Source organism: Alternaria triticimaculans, assembly GCF_023758025.1.
Source record: "Alternaria triticimaculans strain BMP 0046 chromosome Unknown scaffold_41, whole genome shotgun sequence".
Taxonomy (NCBI): Eukaryota; Fungi; Ascomycota; class Dothideomycetes; order Pleosporales; family Pleosporaceae; genus Alternaria; species Alternaria triticimaculans.
The window spans coordinates 132662-152309 of NW_026055998.1; the positions used below are offsets into that span (position 1 = coordinate 132662).

At 54.9% G+C, this 19648-nt stretch overlaps 7 protein-coding genes across 7 annotated transcripts; 1 reads left to right on the forward strand and 6 right to left on the reverse strand.

Annotated features, from left to right (window-relative positions):
• Positions 1-527: 527 nt before the first annotated feature.
• Positions 528-1735, forward strand: J4E78_010898 (uncharacterized protein; the record flags this gene model as incomplete). Its single annotated transcript, XM_049371474.1, has 2 exons — positions 528-663; positions 939-1735. 2 exons carry the CDS (start codon positions 528-530, stop codon positions 1733-1735), a joined length of 933 nt encoding a protein of 310 aa, XP_049216850.1.
• Positions 1736-6154: 4419 nt separating this feature from the next.
• Positions 6155-7906, reverse strand: J4E78_010899 (uncharacterized protein; the record flags this gene model as incomplete). The annotated part of the gene is made up of 1 exon (XM_049371475.1): positions 6155-7906. One exon carries the CDS (start codon positions 7904-7906, stop codon positions 6155-6157), a length of 1752 nt encoding a protein of 583 aa, XP_049216851.1.
• A 685-nt stretch (positions 7907-8591) lies between these two features.
• Positions 8592-9722, reverse strand: J4E78_010900 (uncharacterized protein; the record flags this gene model as incomplete). The annotated part of the gene is made up of 1 exon (XM_049371476.1): positions 8592-9722. The coding sequence occupies one exon, from the start codon at positions 9720-9722 to the stop codon at positions 8592-8594; it is 1131 nt and encodes a 376-aa protein (XP_049216852.1).
• A 400-nt stretch (positions 9723-10122) lies between these two features.
• J4E78_010901 (uncharacterized protein) lies at positions 10123-10989 on the reverse strand (the record flags this gene model as incomplete). Its single annotated transcript, XM_049371477.1, has 1 exon — positions 10123-10989. The coding sequence occupies one exon, from the start codon at positions 10987-10989 to the stop codon at positions 10123-10125; it is 867 nt and encodes a 288-aa protein (XP_049216853.1).
• A 1670-nt stretch (positions 10990-12659) lies between these two features.
• J4E78_010902 (uncharacterized protein) lies at positions 12660-14672 on the reverse strand (the record flags this gene model as incomplete). The annotated part of the gene is made up of 2 exons (XM_049371478.1): positions 12660-14061; positions 14107-14672. 2 exons carry the CDS (start codon positions 14670-14672, stop codon positions 12660-12662), a joined length of 1968 nt encoding a protein of 655 aa, XP_049216854.1.
• A 440-nt stretch (positions 14673-15112) lies between these two features.
• Positions 15113-17437, reverse strand: J4E78_010903 (uncharacterized protein; the record flags this gene model as incomplete). The annotated part of the gene is made up of 3 exons (XM_049371479.1): positions 15113-15341; positions 15390-17263; positions 17312-17437. The coding sequence occupies 3 exons, from the start codon at positions 17435-17437 to the stop codon at positions 15113-15115; spliced, it is 2229 nt and encodes a 742-aa protein (XP_049216855.1).
• Positions 17438-17851: 414 nt separating this feature from the next.
• J4E78_010904 (uncharacterized protein) lies at positions 17852-18907 on the reverse strand (the record flags this gene model as incomplete). Its single annotated transcript, XM_049371480.1, has 1 exon — positions 17852-18907. A coding segment is annotated over one exon (1056 nt), but the record flags the coding sequence as incomplete, so codon positions are not given.
• Positions 18908-19648: the final 741 nt, after the last annotated feature.

Genomic DNA, 19648 nt, shown 5'->3' on the forward strand with positions numbered 1-19648 from the left:
CGTTGAACGACATCCGCCTATCCTGCCCACGTGTGACTGCGACCCGTCCGTACCTTCCGCTTCGCCCACCATTCTTGACGTAACTAAGCTTTTCTCACGGCTGATGAAGCTCACGCAAGCTTTTATCAAGCTTTGGCGACTGGGGTATATCCCGCTGCGTGCCGCGCACATGGGATGGATGGATGGCTAGTATGCGTCCGTTCCTGCAGCTTATGGCTAGGGTCGTGGATTGGGCTTGTCGTTGACGTAGGGGATGGTTGGTTAGCTTGAGTAGGGTGATGATGGGGGGTATATAAGATGGATGGCTTTGGGTGTGGTTGAGGGGTGATGTGTTGATTTCTTGTCGTCCTTTTGTTCCTACGAAAAGTCACTTTCTATTCGTCACCATGAGCCAATTTCTGGTACTGGGTCTCGCTGCTACAGCTCTGGGTTACCCGGCTGTTAGCAAGCACCATCATACGCCTCTGGAAAATGCGGCGGATTATCTCGTTTCTGTCGGGCCGCGACCGTACTACATCATCAGCAATATGACTGATAGTCCGTTGAAACGGAAACTGCAGTCGTGTGAAAACACTCCAGTTTCCATCTCCCCATTCACGATCGGCCACCGCGGTGGAGGAACACTCCAATTCCCAGAAGAGTCGATCCGGTCTCAAGATGCCGGTGCGCGAATGGGCGCCGGTATCTTGGAATGTGATGTAGCATTCACAAGCGACAGGGGATTGGTGTGCAGACACGATCTGTGCGATCTACATCGAACGACAGATATCCTGCTTAGGCCGGAGTTGGCAGCAAAATGTACCACGCCGTTTACTCCGGCGAATGCAACGAGTCCCGCGAATGCATTATGCTGTACATCTGACATCACGATTGATGAATGTACGTCCTCCCCTCCATCTCACCAGCCCACGATGTCAAGGCAAACTAACAAAACAAAGTCACCACCCTCTGCAGCAAACAAGACGGCTTCAACGCCTCCGCCACCACCCCGCTCACCTACCAAGCCGGCACCCCTCTCTGGCGCACAGAACTCTACGACACATGCGCGCAGACCCTCACCCTGCACCAATACATCGACCTCGTAGACTCCTACCCTGGCTACCGCAACTTCACCCCCGAGTTAAAAACGCCACCCGCAGCCGTCCCCATGCCCTTTCTTGGAAACTACACACAGGCCCAATACGCGTCCGACATGATATCCGCGTTCCGTCTGAAGGGGATAAGTGCGGATCGCGTGTGGCCGCAGAGTTTCTTGTTTGAGGATGTGGTGTATTGGATTGATAATGATGAGGACTTTGGTGCTCAGGCTGTGTATCTGCAGGAGTTTGATACACCGGATGACCTTGCGGCTGGGTTTGCGAATCTATCCACCGCGCGCGCCGCAGGTGTGAATATCATCGCGCCCTCTCTTCCCATGCTGCTCTCCATCGGCGGGTCGGACAACAAGACGATTGTGGAAAGCGAGTACGCGAAAGCGATCAAAGCGAATGGCATGGATATTATCGCTTGGACGTTTGAAAGGAGCGGGCCGTTGGCGAATGTGAAGAGGGACGGGGAGTATTACTTTGCTAGTATTGCGGATGTGGTGGATCATGATGGGCAGTACTATGAGGTGCTGGATGTGCTGGTTAGGGAGGTGGGGGTTAAGGGGCTTTTTACGGATTGGGCGGGGACGGTGAGTTATTTTGCGAGTTGTTTTGGGTTGGAGGGGCCGGTGGGGGGGAGTTATCGGTGATGATGGGAGTGATAAGGTTGGGAGGAGAGAGAAGAAGACAGAGATGGGTGTGAGTTGAGATTTTGATGTACCATAGCATATCATGAGACGCTTCCATAAAGTGAAATGTAAAAGAGAAGGATGATGAGACGGTAATTCAAGACCAAAAAACAACAACAGTATGGAAACCTCAACTTTGAACCGTAATCTGCGCTCATGCCAGCCAGCGAAATCGAGTACATGCGACCAGCCGTCGGACTCGTAGACCACCCACAACATTATCTACTGAGAAAACACACCACATGCCCACATTACCCTACATTCCATCCTCCTCCTTTTTCACACAATCACCTTTCCTAAACCTATCTCCATCACGATCGTCAATCTCCCATTCGCCCAATTGACCAACCCCCATCTCCATCTCGCAAAATCACCGCATCTTCACCGCCCATGTCACCACCAACTCCACCACACCCTCCTATCTACTCGGCAACCATTGCCGAACATATCCCCACAGTCTCGCTTTCTAGACCTCCGTGCGCTGTCTAGCAGCGTCTAGCTCCTGCGTCCGTTCAAAGTACTTGCTTTCTTTCGGTCGGGGCCGTAATAGCGATCGACATGTTCGGCTGTTTTTGCTGTGTGGCGAACGGATAGGCGGACTAGCGGTGGTATTAGTAATTTAGGGTTGGGATGGGGAGAATGAATGACTGGGTGTGGTAAATACGGTGGTTACGGTCGGGCGGGTTCGGGTTTGGATCGGTGATGGATGGCTGGTAGGTGTTGGTTGTGGTCGTGATGGGCGGTGAAGATGCGGGAATGCTGGGATCGCGATTGCAATGGCGATGGCGGGTTATTAGACACACACACAGTCACGTTGATCAAGAAAGAGTCAAATCAATGGAACAAGTAAGTTCTTCGTTCTCAACTATACTATCCTATCCTATCATCTCCTCCACTCTCTCAAAGAAGAACACCAAGCTAAATCGCACTCTCAAAAAAGTAGGTATCGGGGTATCACCAAACTCCAGCTCCACCAGAGAAGTAGGCAGCCGCAAATCATAGAGACCGCGCAGAGAAAGCAAGCGAAGACAGACACACAGTACAGAACGAAGAGGTGTGCGGCAAGCCGCGGTCAACCAGGTACAGAGTATGGGACCTCCAAGTAGTACGTATGTCATGTGATGAGATATCGCATTCGCATAGCAGCGTCCTAATCGCGCGCCTAAAAAGGGGGGGTATAACAAAACACAAGGTCGAACCAACGTAACAAAAAGGAAGAGGTCGGTCGACTACAAACAAAGGCAAGATTCCAAAGCTCCAGTATTACCCAGTAGTTGTTGATAATAATCCCACGAAGTTTCGTCAATCGTCGCAGACAAGAGAAAGATAGTGTGTGATTACAAAGGAGTGTGTGTGGGTAATGAGACGGGAGGATTCGGTAATCCTAGAACATAGAACAAATGTACCCGAGGACAAGTCCAGGGAAAGTAAAAAGGGGGTATGATGCAAAGCGCAAACTGAAGGCAGGACAAGACGTAAACGGACATACATCCTCGTGATATGGGTGTTGTTTAGAAAACAATTTAACATGAGAAAAAGGGTTTATGTTTGAATCAAAGACATGCGCTGCCAGTCTCTGATGACGAAAAACCGTTAATCTCACGTTCATAGAACGAGGTACCCGACACCAGCCGCGAGCGCAACAACCATCCCGTTGATCTGGAGCGAAGAAGCGGCGCCCTCGAATTGAGGGGGCATGGAAGCGGAGGCGCTGGCCATGGGGCCGGAGACAGTGGGCATGGCCATGCTGGCGGTGGTGTTGCCGGCGGCGTACGAGGGGACGATGGTGGGGTGCGTGGCGGAGATGGTGCTGGTGCTGTTTGCGGCGGTGTAGCCGGCGGGGGATGACGAGGACGCGGTCACGGTGTTGACGCGGTAGACGGTGCTGGTGATGTAGACGGTCGCGTCGTACTGGTCTTCCTGGGCGAAGGCGCAGACGAGGAGCGCGAAGAGCGCGGTGATGATTTGGGTGAAGGAGCGCATTTTGGTGGTGGTGGTGAAGGAAGGTAGTTGTTGTGGTGGTTGGATATGCGACTGTGAATGCGCAGTGCTTCGATGTCGAATCAGAAGAAGTGAGGGTTGCAAGTGTTATGCAGGTGCTAATGAGCTTCGCTCCGGTGATTTGTTTTTATTTGGAATGCGAGAGAGCAGTGTGGATAGTCTTGGACCAAGTGATAGAGAGAGTGAGATATCAAGGATAGTACTTGTCGCAGTAATGAGTGTGGGTAAGCTTAAAGCTTTAAAAGATCGTGAGAGAGGAAAAGAGGGTTTGTCTCGCAACGTTTGAGGAGGGTGAAGGGGAAACAACGGGCAGGGCAAGGTGGGCCGCCCCCGGTGCCTTGTATCGTGTTCCTAGCATCCTTGCCGCCAGTGCAATTTCCCACTGCCAAAGCGCAATTTCGGTCCCCCTGGGCGCGCTAACGCAGGTTCGGGCGTGCTAACGGGAGTACCTGAGCAAGGAAGCTGCCGATCTGGTGCTTGGCAATGGCGGCCACGGCAAATCTCTGCACTGCATCCCTGTCCGCGCAAGCTCCTGTGGTTGGCCTGAGGTGCAGCGCTGGGCTTGAACTACCGAGGTACCCACTCTATGGCCAACGTGCTGCACGCTTGCTGCATCCTCGTGACGGGCGGGTGGTGACCTCACTTCTCACTCCCATCGCTAGGGGCAACCTTGAGGAAAGTCGCTGCCCAGGTGAGATGCTGTCATCGCCCATCTCATCTGCGAACTCAAGGTTCACGCCCCATGATCCTCACCATGCTCAAGACCAAGTTTCAACGCCCATCACCCCAGGCAACTTCTCTCACCCCATGCGTTCCACGTTCCTCTCCAGCCCGAGTAGCCTGAGTCCACAGTGTCGCGCCTCAAAGCACGGACGCTGAAACAATGCGCAGCGAATCGTGCCGTCTGTCGGCCTCCAAGGCGGAAACGCGACTGGAGGCAGCTAGGCCAGCACGACCGACTGCTGGATGCTGTACACCGGGGCGAACGTGACTGGAGCCAGCACGACAAATCTCGTCTAGCTATTACACCGCAACCGCACCGGACTCAGCTCGCGCACTCGTGGCACGCTACCCGTTGCGACATGTGTTCTGGGTAACACAGTCAAGCCAACCAGCGCCCTTCGTCTCAGACCCATCCCATGTAAAGCCCTCGGGGTGAGGTTAACAACGTGGTCGGCGGCAAGACGAGGCTATTGTTGCCTAGACACCTTGGCGTGCTGGACGCGGAAGACACGGTACTCCGGAGTACAACGAGGCGATGAGAGAATTGTTGTGATGGTGGTGTGGAACTGTGTAGAGAATTTCTTGCAAAGAGTTTTGCTTGCGTAGTACTTGCTCAACATATGCACGCAAATGTATCTTGTGACTCAAAGTAATCTTCACAGTAGTAGCATGTGAAGCGTCCAGATGCGCTCGCCAACACATCACCATCAATGCGAAGTCGCATCATCGTGAAGGAAAATCAAAAAACCCACTGACACACAGGAACAAGTAACGATCTTCCGCTGGCAAGATTGAAATTACAATTACACAAGCGAGCATGGCGCATGATTGGCTCCCTACCTAGCCCGCACACTACCCCTACCATTACTAGTACACAATATGGGCTTCTTTCTTGTCTCATTTCCGCCTTTCGCATCGTGACCCATCCATCGCATTGAAGCCAGTGCAAATCCAGCTCCTAACTTCCGCTCTTTCTCAAATGAAAGCAATTCAAGCCAAGCAAGTGCGCGCCTGTGCAATCGACCTTGGGAGGCTCGCATGCTTGCAATTCGGTCGCGGACGGCAGATTGAAATCGAGGGTGCGCGCGCGCGCAAATTTGACAATAAATCATCTTCCATCCATCGCACTCGCTTTCGTTTCCTCGATCGAACCAACGGTCGTGTGTTGTGTGTCGTGTCATGCCAAACGCCTCCGCCAGTCGCAAGGTTTAGGACGGGGAACCACGACTCTGTGCCACGCGCAAAAAGTTAGTTTGAGCGCAAAATGCAAATGCAGCAACAGCAACGACCACCACCACCACGACTTCATGCATGTCTCTTCGGCTTCATTGCCGGCGCGACAATATTCGCAAATGCCCTCTTCCCCAACACCATGCTGTTTCCAGCCAGACTAGACAAAGCCCCCTTGCGCCATAGCAACCCGTGCGTGCAGTCCACGATGGGAGAACAAAGACGCTCATTCCCTCTCACCCCCAGCGCAGACTACGGCAAAATGCAGAGAGAAAGGGAAGCAAGCGAACGCACGAACCTGCACAGTAAAACAGCCTTGGCAATTCCCTCACACAATAGTCGCAAAGACGCAAACAGAGGCGCCGCGCTGCGAGTCGTGAATGTTTGATCAGCGCCGTCGTCGCCAAACAAACCACACTATTGTCTTCAGTCGGCTTCGACTACTTCGGCACTCTCCCATAAACGGCGACAGATCTCCTCGGCTTCGTTTCGGCTGCGCGCCTGGTCACTCTCGAAACTCCGTTGAAAGTCGTTCTCGTCGCGACTAGTCTTGCCGCGACCTGCATCATGGTCGAAACTGACTCGTGATCTCCGCGAGCCCGTCCCATCTGTTTCGACGCCGCTTTCGTTGAAACTTGTGCTCAGGCTGCTGGCTCCTGTCGTGAAGCCGTTTGCGCCGTGCGACTTGGGTACGCGGATTTTGCGTGACATGCCAGGGGTTTGGTAGATTCTTGCGAGCGCGTCTGCAATTGGGTTGCGGTATCTTCGCACGACATTGTACTCAACCGCGACGTGGTTGAACTGCTGCTGCAGGCGTGGATCTAGACGCCCCTCCCCATTGCCATTGTAGTGGATGCTGGACTGAAGGTATGTGGGACCGCCCGTGCGGGGTAGCGTTACGGGAACGAGCTTCTGCGGTTCAATGTTGGACGACGCACGTTGAAGCATGAGCTTCTGCTGTGTCCGCGATGGGGGTAGGTTGGTTGGCGTAGTCGTGCCAGAGCGCTGAGGCGTCTTGGAGGGTGTGTCCGCGCCGCCCTTGAAGTTTGGCATGGACTTGTTGCGCTTGATCTTGTCCACCTCCCCTTCATCGGTGTCGTCTTTGAGCTGATGCGCAGCCATGTACTCGCCATCGTGAGGTGTCCCAGCAGAACCATCTCCGTCCATGAAGCGCGACACCAGGTTGTGCCCCGGTGTGTCGACCAAGGTAGATCCAACAGACCCAGCTGTGTGACTGAGCAGATTATGACGATCGGAGGAGGATACGACGGTCGCAGCGACTGACGATGTCTGAGGAGCAACATGGTGTGAGGCGCTGCGCTGTAGTAGTCGCGATGTGATCATATCAGCATCTGGAGGCCGAGAATGTTGATAGGAGCTCCCGCCGTTGACCTGCGTGTTTGTGCGCGTGCGGTCGGTGAGCGTTTGAGTCGCCTGGCTGGGCGCTTCTCGAACTATACCAGCCGACTGTTGCGGCTCTCCTCTATTCTTCTCCATGTTGATCTCCGCCGCTCTGTGTTGTGCCTCGAGTATGACCGAGTTGGAGCGCGTGTTGGATCGGGTAGTAGTGGGCGACTGTGACGCACTCTCTTCGGTCCACCCGCCCTCGTCTCCTTCCTCGTCGTCATTGGGCATGTCAAAGTGGACCGCGGCGTGTGGCTCCGGAGAACTTTGCCGAGACCGAGAGGGAGTCGCGAGCGCACGCTTGGAAGTAGCGTTCTCGTTCTTGGACCCCTTCAGCGCGTGTTTCGCATGCCCTTGCCGCGGCGGGAGATGGCCGCTCGAGTGGTTTTTGCGCAGGTTTGCTTGCTGCGTGTTTGCTCTCACAACGGCGCCGGAAGACGCATGGCGCTTCATTCCGGGACGCGCGTGTGGGCTGCTGGGCGCCGAAATGGAATTGCCCGACTGCGAGCGGCGGTGGTGTCGCCCGGTGTTTTCTGCGCCCTGGAGCGCCTGCTGGGCCTGCTTCTCGGCTTTGCTCAGCTTGTTGAGGTTCTTGCCAAAGGACGTATTCCTCTGCACGCGTTGGCCGACGACATGATGGCGCTGGCTCTTGTGATGGGCTGAGCGCTGGGCGCCCTCGGACGGCGACTGCGAGATGTGCGACTGCGACGACGACTGCCTGGTCATGGCAGCTGGCCGCTGGGGCCGCGAATTAGAATCGTCTGCCGAGGCCATGCTTACGTTCGCGCGCTGTCGAGGGAGGTGAGGTCGGGGAGCCGTTTGGCTGTGGGAGCTGCACGTAATGATGCAAGTCTGCGGATCGTAGGAGTCGAGTGGAGCAGCCAGCTGGGTTTCGTTGTGCTGGCAGCCGAGCGGATCAACGGGCGGCCATGGAGATTCAATTGTGTGCGTTGGAGCGTTAGACGTGGTACAGCGTGCCACGTTGGGCCCAATGATGTTAATGTTGATGGTGGAGTCCATGCCCGGCCATCAAATGAGTAGGCGGTGAAAACGCCCCAACCGCTTTAGGTTCACCGCGGCCCGTCCCCACGTCATATGACCGTGCTCTCACCTCTACACTACCGCGCATTCCAACATCACTTCACGACACATCCTGTGCTGTATCTGCATTATCTATTATAAACTAAGACCCTACTTTATATCTGATGCAGTTGTGCTAAATACCGCGCGCCTTGCGCATCCCTCAGTGTACCGACTGAAAGAGTAACCCCACTGTTATGGGTATGAAGATGCCAGCTCTCCAAGGTAAACAGTCGTATAGTCATGTGCTCGTATATGGTATATGTCTTCCGGTCATCCCTTCGTCAGTCATCATCATAGTTCCGTGGCCCACTCTGTACAAGTCGTTTGCTGCTGCCTCCACTTCGCCTCTGCCTTGTCGTCGCTTCTCATGTCGCTCTCATGTCGCAAGTCCTTGAGCGAATCTCTTCAGCTTGCACCTCATTCCCCGTTGTAATGCCGCTCGCTGCTGGCTTATCTGTCGCTGGGTAGGGTTCATGCCATCGATGCAGCCGAAAGAAGAAGTGCTGAGCAGAGACTCAGGGCGCGACCGGTAAGAAGGTGGTGGAGGTCCTGAGAAGTACGTCGGGGCATCGGAAAGGTCGCCCATCGAGTCTTCGCGGATGAGACCGGCCGCAGCTGTCGATGGCCGAGTGCTGTCTGCGCTTCGTGCCGTGCGCATAAATATGGCGTTGAGACGGCGCTCAAAGACGCTCTCTGTATCGCCGGGTCGTGCACTCGCTGGGGTGCCCATCCGGGAGGGTAGCTGCGACTGTTGGTCGATCGACAGAAGCGCACTGGCGCGCGTCGAAGGATGTCGTGTCGATGGCCTTGTGACGGGGCGGCGAAGCGATCCAGATCGGGACATGAGCATGGTACCAGGGGCTTCCGCAACGTCCTCGTAGGAGATAGCTAAGAGTGGCATCGATGCTGACTGTCTGTTGATTTGCTTCCGACATGCCTGGCGCTGAGACTTGGTTCGTAAAAGCGAAGGCATCTGAACCTGCATCTTTTTGGCGCAACGAAGGAACGACTTTCCGTGTTGACTGGTGGCTGTCGATGGTCTGGCGACTTCGGGTGCTCCAATCACGGGAATAGCATGCTGAGCCACGGCCGAGTCTTTGGCACCTACATTTGTCGCTGCTCTCCAATACGAAAGGCCTCCCATGAGCGGGGGTGAAGGCGTGTTCATGCTAGCATCGAGCCAGGCATTGACGTCCCGTATCACGCCAGAATCAGGTCTCGCTGGACGAAGAGGAGGTAGAACCGGCGGTCGAGGCGACACCCGCTCTACAAGTATCGGGAGCGGGGGTACTGCTGGTGCGTCTTGCAGGCTCGGTGTCGCTCCTGTTGAAGGTGCCGTACGCGGCCGCCTGACTGATGGTTTTCGCCGTATCTCAATTGGTCCCTCATCGTTCTTCAGCGTCTGTCGCGATGCCACTTTGCGAAGATGCCGTTGCAGCCACTTCTTCGCCGTTCCATGCTTGCTAATGGTTGTAGTAGTCGTCTGTTCTGTAGTGGTAGCCGTCATGCTGTGTGTGTTTGAAGGAACTGTTTGCGAGAATGTCGTACGCTGAGTGATGCACGGCGGTAACAGTAATGCAGAAGAGGTGAAGGCGGGAATGCGGAAGTGACTTCATGTGGGTTGGAATGGTTGTCGTCGTTGATGGCAGGCGCAAATGAGCTGCCATCGTAAGTTTCGGACGTCATGGGCTGAAAGAGGAAAATGCTGTCATGGGGTTGTTGAAGGGGCAGTCACCCCCAAGGTTGAGGAAGGCACGTCTCGGTGACCTTCACTTATCGGCACAGTACCTTTCTTATCGACATTGCAAGAGCTCAAACATTCGCGAGAGACGTGATCATCTTGTATACATAGGTGTGATGAGATTGCTTCATCCAGCTTCACAGGAAACAACGTACGAGATACCGATCTAACCACGCTGAATGTCCTGCATCTCAGAACCCAGGCTCGGACCGGACCATGGCGGGTCCAGCAGGCCCCTATTGTGCTCATTGATTTCCTGCCGAATCTTCTCTTTCTCCTCTTCAGTCTTATCCGGATCGTAGAGGTTTCCGTCGTCACCCTCCGTTGAGCCCGTTGGTGTTGACGTTGAAGCCGCGCTTACCTTGCGAAATGTCCTCTCCGTAGGATTGGTCGAACATGCTTCCCTTCGCGCGGGTCTGGCAGATGCGGGGACAGATGTTGGTGTTTGGTTTCCCGGCGGCGGACCTACGTTCGCTGCTGGTGATGAGGGAAGTGGGGGAAAAGAAGAATTAAATTCTCGTTCTTCTTCGGGTGAGCGTGAACGACGGTATATCGGGGTAGGATGTTCTATGCTTTCCCGGCGTGGATGCTTCTGTATAGGACGGAGAAGGTGGTATGCTCGTCTTGCAGCATGTCTGTAAAGATCTCGTTCAATTTCTCTTTGCCGACTCTTCGCCAGTCTGTCAGCTTTCGGCTCCGTGGGTATTGATTGCTGGTTCTCCTTGACCCGATCGTTCTTGATATGTGTGTCTTGTTCGGGAACGGGCCTGGTTCCTGTCTGCCTGGTTCCTGTCTGCCAAGTCTTCGCTAGTCTGTCAGCCTTTGGTTCCGTAGGTATCAGCTGCTGATTCTCTTTGATCCGGTCGTTTTCGGGTTGTGTATCTTGTTGTGGGACGGCTGATGCCTCCTCTCCCTCCTGCCGGTCGGCCCTCGGCCCCTTGGGTACCTGATTCTCTTTGAGCCAGTCCTTCTCGATCTGTGCATTTTGTTCTGAAACGGACGATGGCTCTCCTCTCCTAGTACCACTTCCCATACCTCTGGTCGGAAGGCTGTAGCCAACTCCTCTACCCCTTCCACCTTGGAAATTGTTGAACGTTTCCCCAGTCCAAGTGTTATTGAAGCCTCCTCTACCTATTTCACGGAAACCGAAGTTAGTGGAACTTCTTGCTCCCCGGCCATTACTGTTTCCTCGGTTTCCACGTGGTGCTCCAGACATGCCGTCGGGTTTTTCGGTTCTGATTTCAACCCAGTTGAGATAGACCAGCGGTAAAGCATGACGCTCTGAGTGTGAACGCGAACTTCACCCCGCTCAGCAGTTTGTATCCCCAACCCAATATTCCGGTGCCTTCGTCACAGGTCCATGTCTCACATCACATGGGAAGCCCAGCTGCTTCTCCATACACCCACGGAATGCACACCAAACTTCACCTATGCCTACCTTTCAATCCGCCAACACTCTCTTATCCTTCCCCACTTCCACACCGCCCCTCCACGCTCCATATCACCATGGCCCCCCTCGCACGTTTCCGCAAACGCATCCTCTACGCCCGATCAACCCTCCGCCTCACCCTCTGCGCAGACGGGAAACGACGCTGCCGTAAAAGACGACTCCGCTACATTATTACCAATTTACGCGATTTAAGCGATGCAGCAATGAAGACCGCTGACTCCGTATCAAGGCAGCTAGACCACCTGTGGTGCTGAGATGAGGGTGAGAGCGCTGGCGGTCATCTTGGCACTCGTTACCGTGCTTATCTTCTTGTACGTGATGGCTTTGCTGTTGACGGACTTGGGGCGAATGCACGGGGCTTGTTTTGATTCTGGATGTCGTTGTTCGATGAATGCATTTGCGTAGGGGGTATGACGGTGGCGTCTGTGTCCTCCTAGTGTGAATGATGTTGATGATGATGAAGATGAGTGCGTCATCTTGGATTCGTTCAAACTGCTTGCGTTGGCGGTACCATGCGGTTGCACTCAGCACATCTCATCTCCTTCTGTTCGACATCAGCAGTACACACGCTCTATCATCCTTTCTCCAAAACAAAAGGAATAGACGCATTCAAGATTTTAGTATAATCGATTCTTCCACCCACTCCACCCCCCATCCTATCCAATCCAATCCACCCCATATTTCTCTAATATCTAACAAGTGAAAAAGTTTGGTGTTGGGTATATACAACTTAAAACAGCACAAAAGACCTCCCAAGATACGGTGCAACAACGACTATTTGCCCGCCAGTGCCAACGAAGGCATATTTGTGTAGACATCTACATAGGAAAAACAAAAAAACTGATGCTGATAACAATCTCGATAGCTGAGTACAAAAAAGAAGAAAGAGGAGAAGAGGCTTATTAGTACGTATATATGTGTAAGAGATGTTGCGGTAAGTAAAAATACCGTTCTGGTTGATAAAGGAAATTGAACTGGGGGTATCAAGCTGCAAGGCCGGGTATAATGGGTATAGCGAAAAGCCGAGCTGAGTAGCAGTAGTTAGAAAGATAAGAAACGACAAACGAAAATTTGCGGTAGATATGAGATATGTCGGAGATGGAGAAAAGGGAAATATCGCAGTAGAGTGTGGACTGTTCCGTGTATCGCGTTCCGTGTATCACGTTACGCCTTTGCCCGAAAGAGTCCGACGCCGGTTTGGTGAACAATTTTCGCTGTTATATGAACAGCATCAAACAGTTTCGAGAGTTCGATCAACCCATCGAGACGCTGGGGTCGTTGGAACCGACAAAGCCCGTTGACATGCCCATGTCCATGCGCAGGAATTGGTCTTGGTGGCTGTCGAGACCGTCCATGCCGCTTGACATGCCCATGGAGTTGCCCATGCCGCTCATGTTGTTTTGGTTCATGGCGTGGGGGTCCATCATGGCTAGCGATTCTCGGCGACTGCTGTCAGCTGAGCCGACGTGCTGCACATGGGGCGAGAGCTGGTGCTGCTGGTGGGGCCGAAAGTCTTGGTTGCGTGACTGGTTCATGTGCTGGCGTGCGGCTGCCCATGCTTGGGCTTGAGCCTGCGCTTGGGCAATCTGGGCCTGCGTGATGTGCTGGGTGGGTTGCATGTGTGGCTGAAACTGTTGTTGCGAAGGATGCGGTGGGGTGGGTTGGAGGGGTGTTCCGTGGTGATGTTGGGGCTGGGGGTGGTGCAAGGCCTGTTGTTGGGCCTGGTGCTGCATCTGATGCATCGAGTCATCTTCCTCAATGGTTTGGGGCGTCAGGTCAATGTCGTCGTCGTCATCGTCGCCTTCCGCATCAACCTGATCGCAGTCTCCATCACCACACACGGTGGGCGGCGCGCTGAAGGGCATGTTGGACTCGACCTTGATTGGGCTGCCTTGCCTGGGCTGGTTCACAGTAGCAAACTGTGGTGGGATGCTAGCCATGGAGCAGCTTCTGGTACTGGTACCACCGGGCAATGGCTTTTGCGCGCCCATACCGGAGACCGAGGCCCTGTTCTCGCGTATAGCGGTCCGCCACTTGTCGATGAGGCGGTCGTAGTCCCAGTTGCGGTAGTCCATGCCGTGCTTAGCAAGCTCCCGAGCCGTGTCTGTACCAAGATTGATGCTGATGGGCGATACATCGGGAGCGCCTGAGGTCCAGCGGTTGGCTTTCAGGTATTCAATCTCCCTGCGTGCATTCCCCAGCTGCACCTCGGCTTCCCGTCGCCTGTCGTCGGCACGGGCATAGCAGCGCAGTATCTCGACCTGCCAGCACTCCTGCCTCGTCTTATCCGACTGCTGTGTCCAGTGGTGGAAGGCGTCTGCAATGTGGCCAAAGAGGCGTTGTGGGTCGTGGTCGAAGAGCGGTGGGGTGGGCAGGGGCGAGGTGGTGGTGGAAGGAGCGGAAGAGTGTGAGCCCGAGGGATAGACCTGGTTGATCTGGCGCTGGCGCTGGTAGGCAAGCAGACGCTCGCGAACCTGCTTATTCAGCGCTTCGAACTGCTTCTGTCCCGGCGGGGTGATGGACCATGACTCGGACGTGGGAAAGGGCGTGGGGGAGAAGAGGGTAGAGGGCGCGGGGAGGATCTGGAGGCACAGCGAGGGGAAGCTCTGGGTGTAGGGGTCGAATTCGAAGAGGCCGGAGCCGGATGCTTTTGCGCTGTTTGTGTTAGCAGGATATATGGTGAGTGAATTGGTGACATACTTGGCTACTTGCACGCTCTTCAGCAGCTCCCGCAGCGCCATCTCGGTGGCACTCGCAATCTCATTCTCCTCGTTCGACTTCTGCCTCTGGTCCAGCTCGGCCTTTCGCGACTGCCGCGATACGTCCCGGCGCGGGTCTGGTGTTTTGGTGTTGAGTCGTGAGGGCCGGTGGCCGCTTCCCCAGCTGACATCCTTGAACTGCCCCCTCGTCTTGCCCACCTCGAGCGGCTCATCGTCGTCTTCCGGGCTCTGCACGAGGACCGAATCCTCGCTCGCTATGCGCTTTTTGTTTGCGGGCGTGCTTGTGCCGCTGTCGTCTCTCCGCGGTGTTGACACGCTGCCCTTGGCCTGCCGCCGTGTGATGCCGCCTCGCAGCTTCCGTATCTCGTCGACATTGTGCACGCCATCGGGCGCCTTTGGGTTCTTGGGGCGGATGTACAGGTCCAGATGGCGTCCCAGGCTGGACGAGGTGAAGGCCTGGCCGCAAAAGGGACAGTTCTTGTCCTTGGCCGCCTTGAGCTGTGGTTCGGCGGTGGAGCGAGGCGTGGACGATTCGGTTTCGCCCATGATGGCTTGCAGATATTATTACTCAGGGTTCCCAAGCTCGAGCTTATCTCGATACGCAGAGTCGTTCATGCGTGCCTTGGGTAGAAGGATTATAGCTGCAGCTATGACATTACTATTACGGTCGGAAGGGGTAGTATACAAGGAAAGATGGGCATAGTGCACGCCAATGGCTAATGAGAGGAGACCAATTGGACGCTGCAGGCAAAAGGAGCGACGCGTTCGTTGGAGCAATATTATCTCGCTGCGGCTTGGCGCGAAAAGCTGCCCCTAATGCCTCTGCCGGGCACTATGATGCGCGCGCAGGAGGCGCGCAGTCAGCCGTGCGTGCAGCGGGAAGCCAGCCCGCCCGAACCAAAGGGCCGGCCTGTCAGAGTCGCCAGACATCGACCTTCACGAGACCTGGACGCGACGCACAAATTGCACTCGCGTCTATTTTCGCTCTACTTACTCTCCGCCCTGGCCAGCCTCGCCGCTGTCCGCGCCGCAATGTCCTCATACTCGTCCATGCCGCCGTCAAGCTTCCTGAGCTGCCCTCTAGTCAGCCGAAAAACGCTCCCCGGAGCTAACCCTGGCGCTTCATCCTCCGACTCGCTGCTGTCGTCAGCCTCGCCCTCGGACGCGTGAACCCCTGGCGCTAGCTTGTACGCCGACTCCCTCTGCACCACCGTTCTGCGGGGTGTTAGTAACAACTCTATTTATTGACTGCAATAATCTCACCTCATGAAGAACCGGTCGTGTGTCACTACCAGCAGCGCTCCATCGTACTCTCGCAGCGCCATCACGAGACCCAAAATAGTATCAGCGTCCAGGTGCGTCGTCACCTCGTCGAGAATGAGCAGTTGCGGCGGCGGCCATAGCAACTTGGCAAGTGCGACCCTGACCTTCTGCCCTCCCGACAGGAGCACGAGCGGAACATCCGACACCGTCTGGCCATGGAGTCCCAGTCCACCCAGCACTGTCCGCGCATCCTTCTCCTGTGCGCCCTCGCCAATACTTTCCATCACGTGCCGGAGCGCTGTCGTCTGAGGGTTGGCAGCCGCGGTCGCAGTGAGCTCTTCGACCGACTGCTGCGAGAAGCGGCCAATCTTCACCCTTGCATGGCGCGCGACACTGCCAGATGTGGGCTTGAGACCGCCCTCTTCATCACCGCCCATTATTATGGAGACCAGCGTCGTCTTCCCTGAACCGTTCAGGCCTGCTAAACCTACCCGGTCCCTCGGATGTATGGTCAGACTGACGTCGGTCAAGATGGGCAATTTCTTTCGCCCAGGGTATGCAAATGACACCTTCTCTATACTTACCAGTGCCCCGGGAAACTTCAACTCGGGCGGCTGGTGTGGGAAGGAGAGGTGCACTGGGGGATCAAAATCAGGTATCTCAATCTCCGCCCGCTGCGTCGTGTGGTAGCCTGCGAGATCGCGGTTCAGCTTGAAGCGACCACCTTTGGCACTGACCTGCAGCCCCATTCTATCATCAAGTTTTTTCTTCCGAGACGCAGCCTGTTTCAATTTCTTGTCGTCTCCCTTGTCCTTGGCGGCCTTGATGTTGCCGGCAATGGTCTTCTCAATGTGCTTCTTCTGCTTGTCCTGGGCATCCTTCATCTTGGTCATGTACCTGACCTTCTTCCATCTTTCGCGCTCGTACAGACTGAGGTTACCGCGGAAAGTCTCGAGAACCTGGTTGCGGAGGACAATGAGCTCTTCGGCTACCGCGTCTCCAAAGTCGCGATCATGGGTCGTTATGAGGACAGTCGTGCCTTTGAGATTGCGGATATAGTCTTGTAGCCAGATAATTGACGGCAAGTCTAGGAAGTTGGTGGGCTCGTCCAGAAGCAGTACGTCCGCATACTGTGTGAGAGCACAAGCTAGATCGCAGCGCGTCTTCCATCCTCCTGAGAGTTCCGACACGGGCCTGTCGATGCGATCCTCCTTGAAGCCAAGGCCTAGCAAAACCACGCGCGCTTTTGCTTCTGCCTCAGCTGCATCCATGAGCTCGAGGGAGGCTTGCACGCCAGCAAGCAAATCCGCAGCTGCTTGTGTCTCTTCGCTGAGCTTCGTGGCATCGATCTCGGTCTCTTGCAGCCGCTTCTCAGATTCTTCGAAGCGCTCTTCAAGCTTAATCAGCTCCTTCCTGGCTGCTTTGCCCCGAGCACCACTCCTCCTCTCAGCAATCCGATGACCCTCTCTCAATTGCAAACCTAATCTTTCATGCCCAATACGCCTGTACGCCTGAACCGGTGCCATGGAATCAACAGAGTTCTCGACCGCCTCACTAAGCAATTTCGCTTCTCGCACGTAGCGCTCTCGAACCCGATCACTCCGGACAACATGCTGCAAGACAGTCTCGCTCTCCAGGCTCAACGCAGTCATCTCATCTCCCAAGTCGTCCTCTCTCGTCTGACCTAGAAGGAGAATGCGCGTACTCCATGGTATACCCGGAACCAGACCATCGGCGATGGCTTTGAGGAGTGTAGACTTCCCTGTCCCGTTTCGACCTACCATTACGTAGTGGCGTGCTTCTACCAGGTGAAGTGTTGTACGTGATAGTAGTTCTCGGTTGGCGACTGTGATGGACAGGTCTTTGACGAGTATCTACATGATTCAACTTGGTGTATGAGGGAGAGGTGAGGGCGCGCCTACCTCTTTCGACGCGGGTGCATCGACAGAATCGACTGCGTACCGCGATTGCTGCGCCGTGACTGTTATGTGTCCACCGCCGTGATGCTCTTCCGCGGCTGGTGCTGCTTCTTTCGCCTTGCGTACCATTGTGAAACTGCGGTCGTGGAATAGCGAGCTTAGCAGTGGAGTGCCTGGAATGGTATCTTCGACTGTCGATTATGATGATCTTGGGTATCAGCAACTTTCCAGCTCATATACACGAAGGATGACATGGCCTAGCAGGGCTAGCCTGGACCTGTGGCAGGGAATGCGCGATGCTAAGACGGATGGCGCTCGGCTCAGGATGAGTCGACGCCGTGGCTTCTGATTGGCTAGATGGGTGATGACTAATTGTGGAGAGAAGGCGCAATGAGACGACCTACGAAGATCGCCTCAAGTGATAACCTCATTCAAGGAAAACGCTCAACACCGTAGAGCCTACGTCGACGTTAGTTCACCTACTGTGCATGTTCTTGTCTTCATGTATGCTGCACGCCTACTTACGGTTACCGGCAATTTCTCCTACTGATCTTCAAACTCCTCCTTGAGCTCCAGGAACTCTGTTATATAACCCACCAGCTCTTTCAACTCCTCATCGTTATCGTCCTCGTATGTCGCGTCTTCCGGCCACCTCCCTCCGGCTCGCAAGACGGCGCTTCTCGACTCTCCGGTGTCACGTACTCGCTCTTCCCAGTATGGTTGCTCGAGTCTCTCTTTCAAGAACGTGTAGCGTTCTTTTCGGGCCTGCTTCTCGGGAGTGGCGATGGTGTTCGAATTCCGTGATCCTCGTCGCGCCTTTTTCCTCTTCTTCTTCGATGTGGCGTTTTCTTGGTTCGTATACACCGCCCATAATATACGACGTTGCTCCGAAGGATGAACTTCTTCCCAACCTGGGACGCCTTCAGGGAACTCGTATCCCATGGAAAGTGCTTGGCGCTGTAGGTCCGCGATATGCTCGAGGTACTGCCGGTCTGCTTCTCGTTGCTGGATCGCTTTGAGTCGTTTCGTTCTGGCAGCTAATCGTTTCGAGGTCAGCGGTGTCTTTTTTTCATCGCTCTTATGGCTTTTAGGGGAAGGAAGAATGTCAGTGTAACCCATACTAGCCAACCAGCCATCCAACAGCTCGATATCTCCTTCTAACCGCGTTACCTCCGAGTCTTCCAACGCTTCGTAGCCAGAGATGTTCAGCGGGAAGGGTACTTTCTCTTCTTCAGCTTTTTTTCTGTACCCCGCGAGTTTCAACATCCACGCCCTCTTCAGTTCGACATTTCTATCCTGACTCAACGCCTCCCTCGTCGCATTCTCGTCTTGCACGTCCGAGAAGTACGGCGCGTTGTGTTCCGGTATCTGCACCCCATTCTGCCTAGCCATCTCCCGCCGCTCCTGCTCCCTCGCCTCCCTCAAACTATCATCCTTCCATGCCTGTTGTCTAGCTCGCAGCAGCCGCCTACGCTCGTGCGTCGTTATTGCCACGTGGGAACCGGAAGCATCCAATGTACCGGGTGGCCCGGCGCCACCTGTACAGAGATAGTCTTCATCGGGCTCTTCGTTCGATGTGTAGGTAAGAAGTGTAGCTTGCTGTCCGTCGACCGGCGAAGTGTAGATGTCGGGAGATTTGTCATACCAAACTATGCCTTGAGCGTGTGATTTGGGGGCCGGACCGGGTGGGTAGGGGGTTAGACATGTGGTGCAGAATGGGGATGTTAATAGGCTGTCGAAGTGGCAGAGGGGACAGCGGGTTGTGGATGGCGTGGCTTGGCTTGATGGTGTTGACGTCTTCGCATTAGATGCATCCCGCTTTCGACTCCGCAATGCCCTCAGTTCATCATCAGAAAAAGGCGTGAAAATCATCCCGCGCCTCCGCTCTTCTTTCGTCACTTCCTTCCGCATCGCGGGATCAACCTTCTGAGCTGAAGTCCGCGTCACAACATCCACCCCCTTCCCTCGCTGCTTATCACTGCCCTTCACACCCTCCCCATCCTCCCCCTCCCCCCTCCCCACCATATCCAAATCTATCATCTCGCACACCCCCCTCACCACCCCCGCTCTATGCACATCCCTCACATATCCCGGAATACCCCTACAAATCCCTCTACACACCCGAGAAACATGTTTACATACACAAACGCCCATAGAAGTGCTTGTCTTCCCCAGGTGAGTGATGTGAGCGAGGGTACCGCGTGCGGTTGCGGGTATGATGCCGAAGCGGGCGGTGGGGGAGGTGGGGTAGAAGGAGTTGGGTATGTGGCGTTTTTGGCGTTTTTGTGGGGGGTGGGTGTGTGATGAGTGGTGGGATGGTGTGTGTGGTGAGTATGGTGG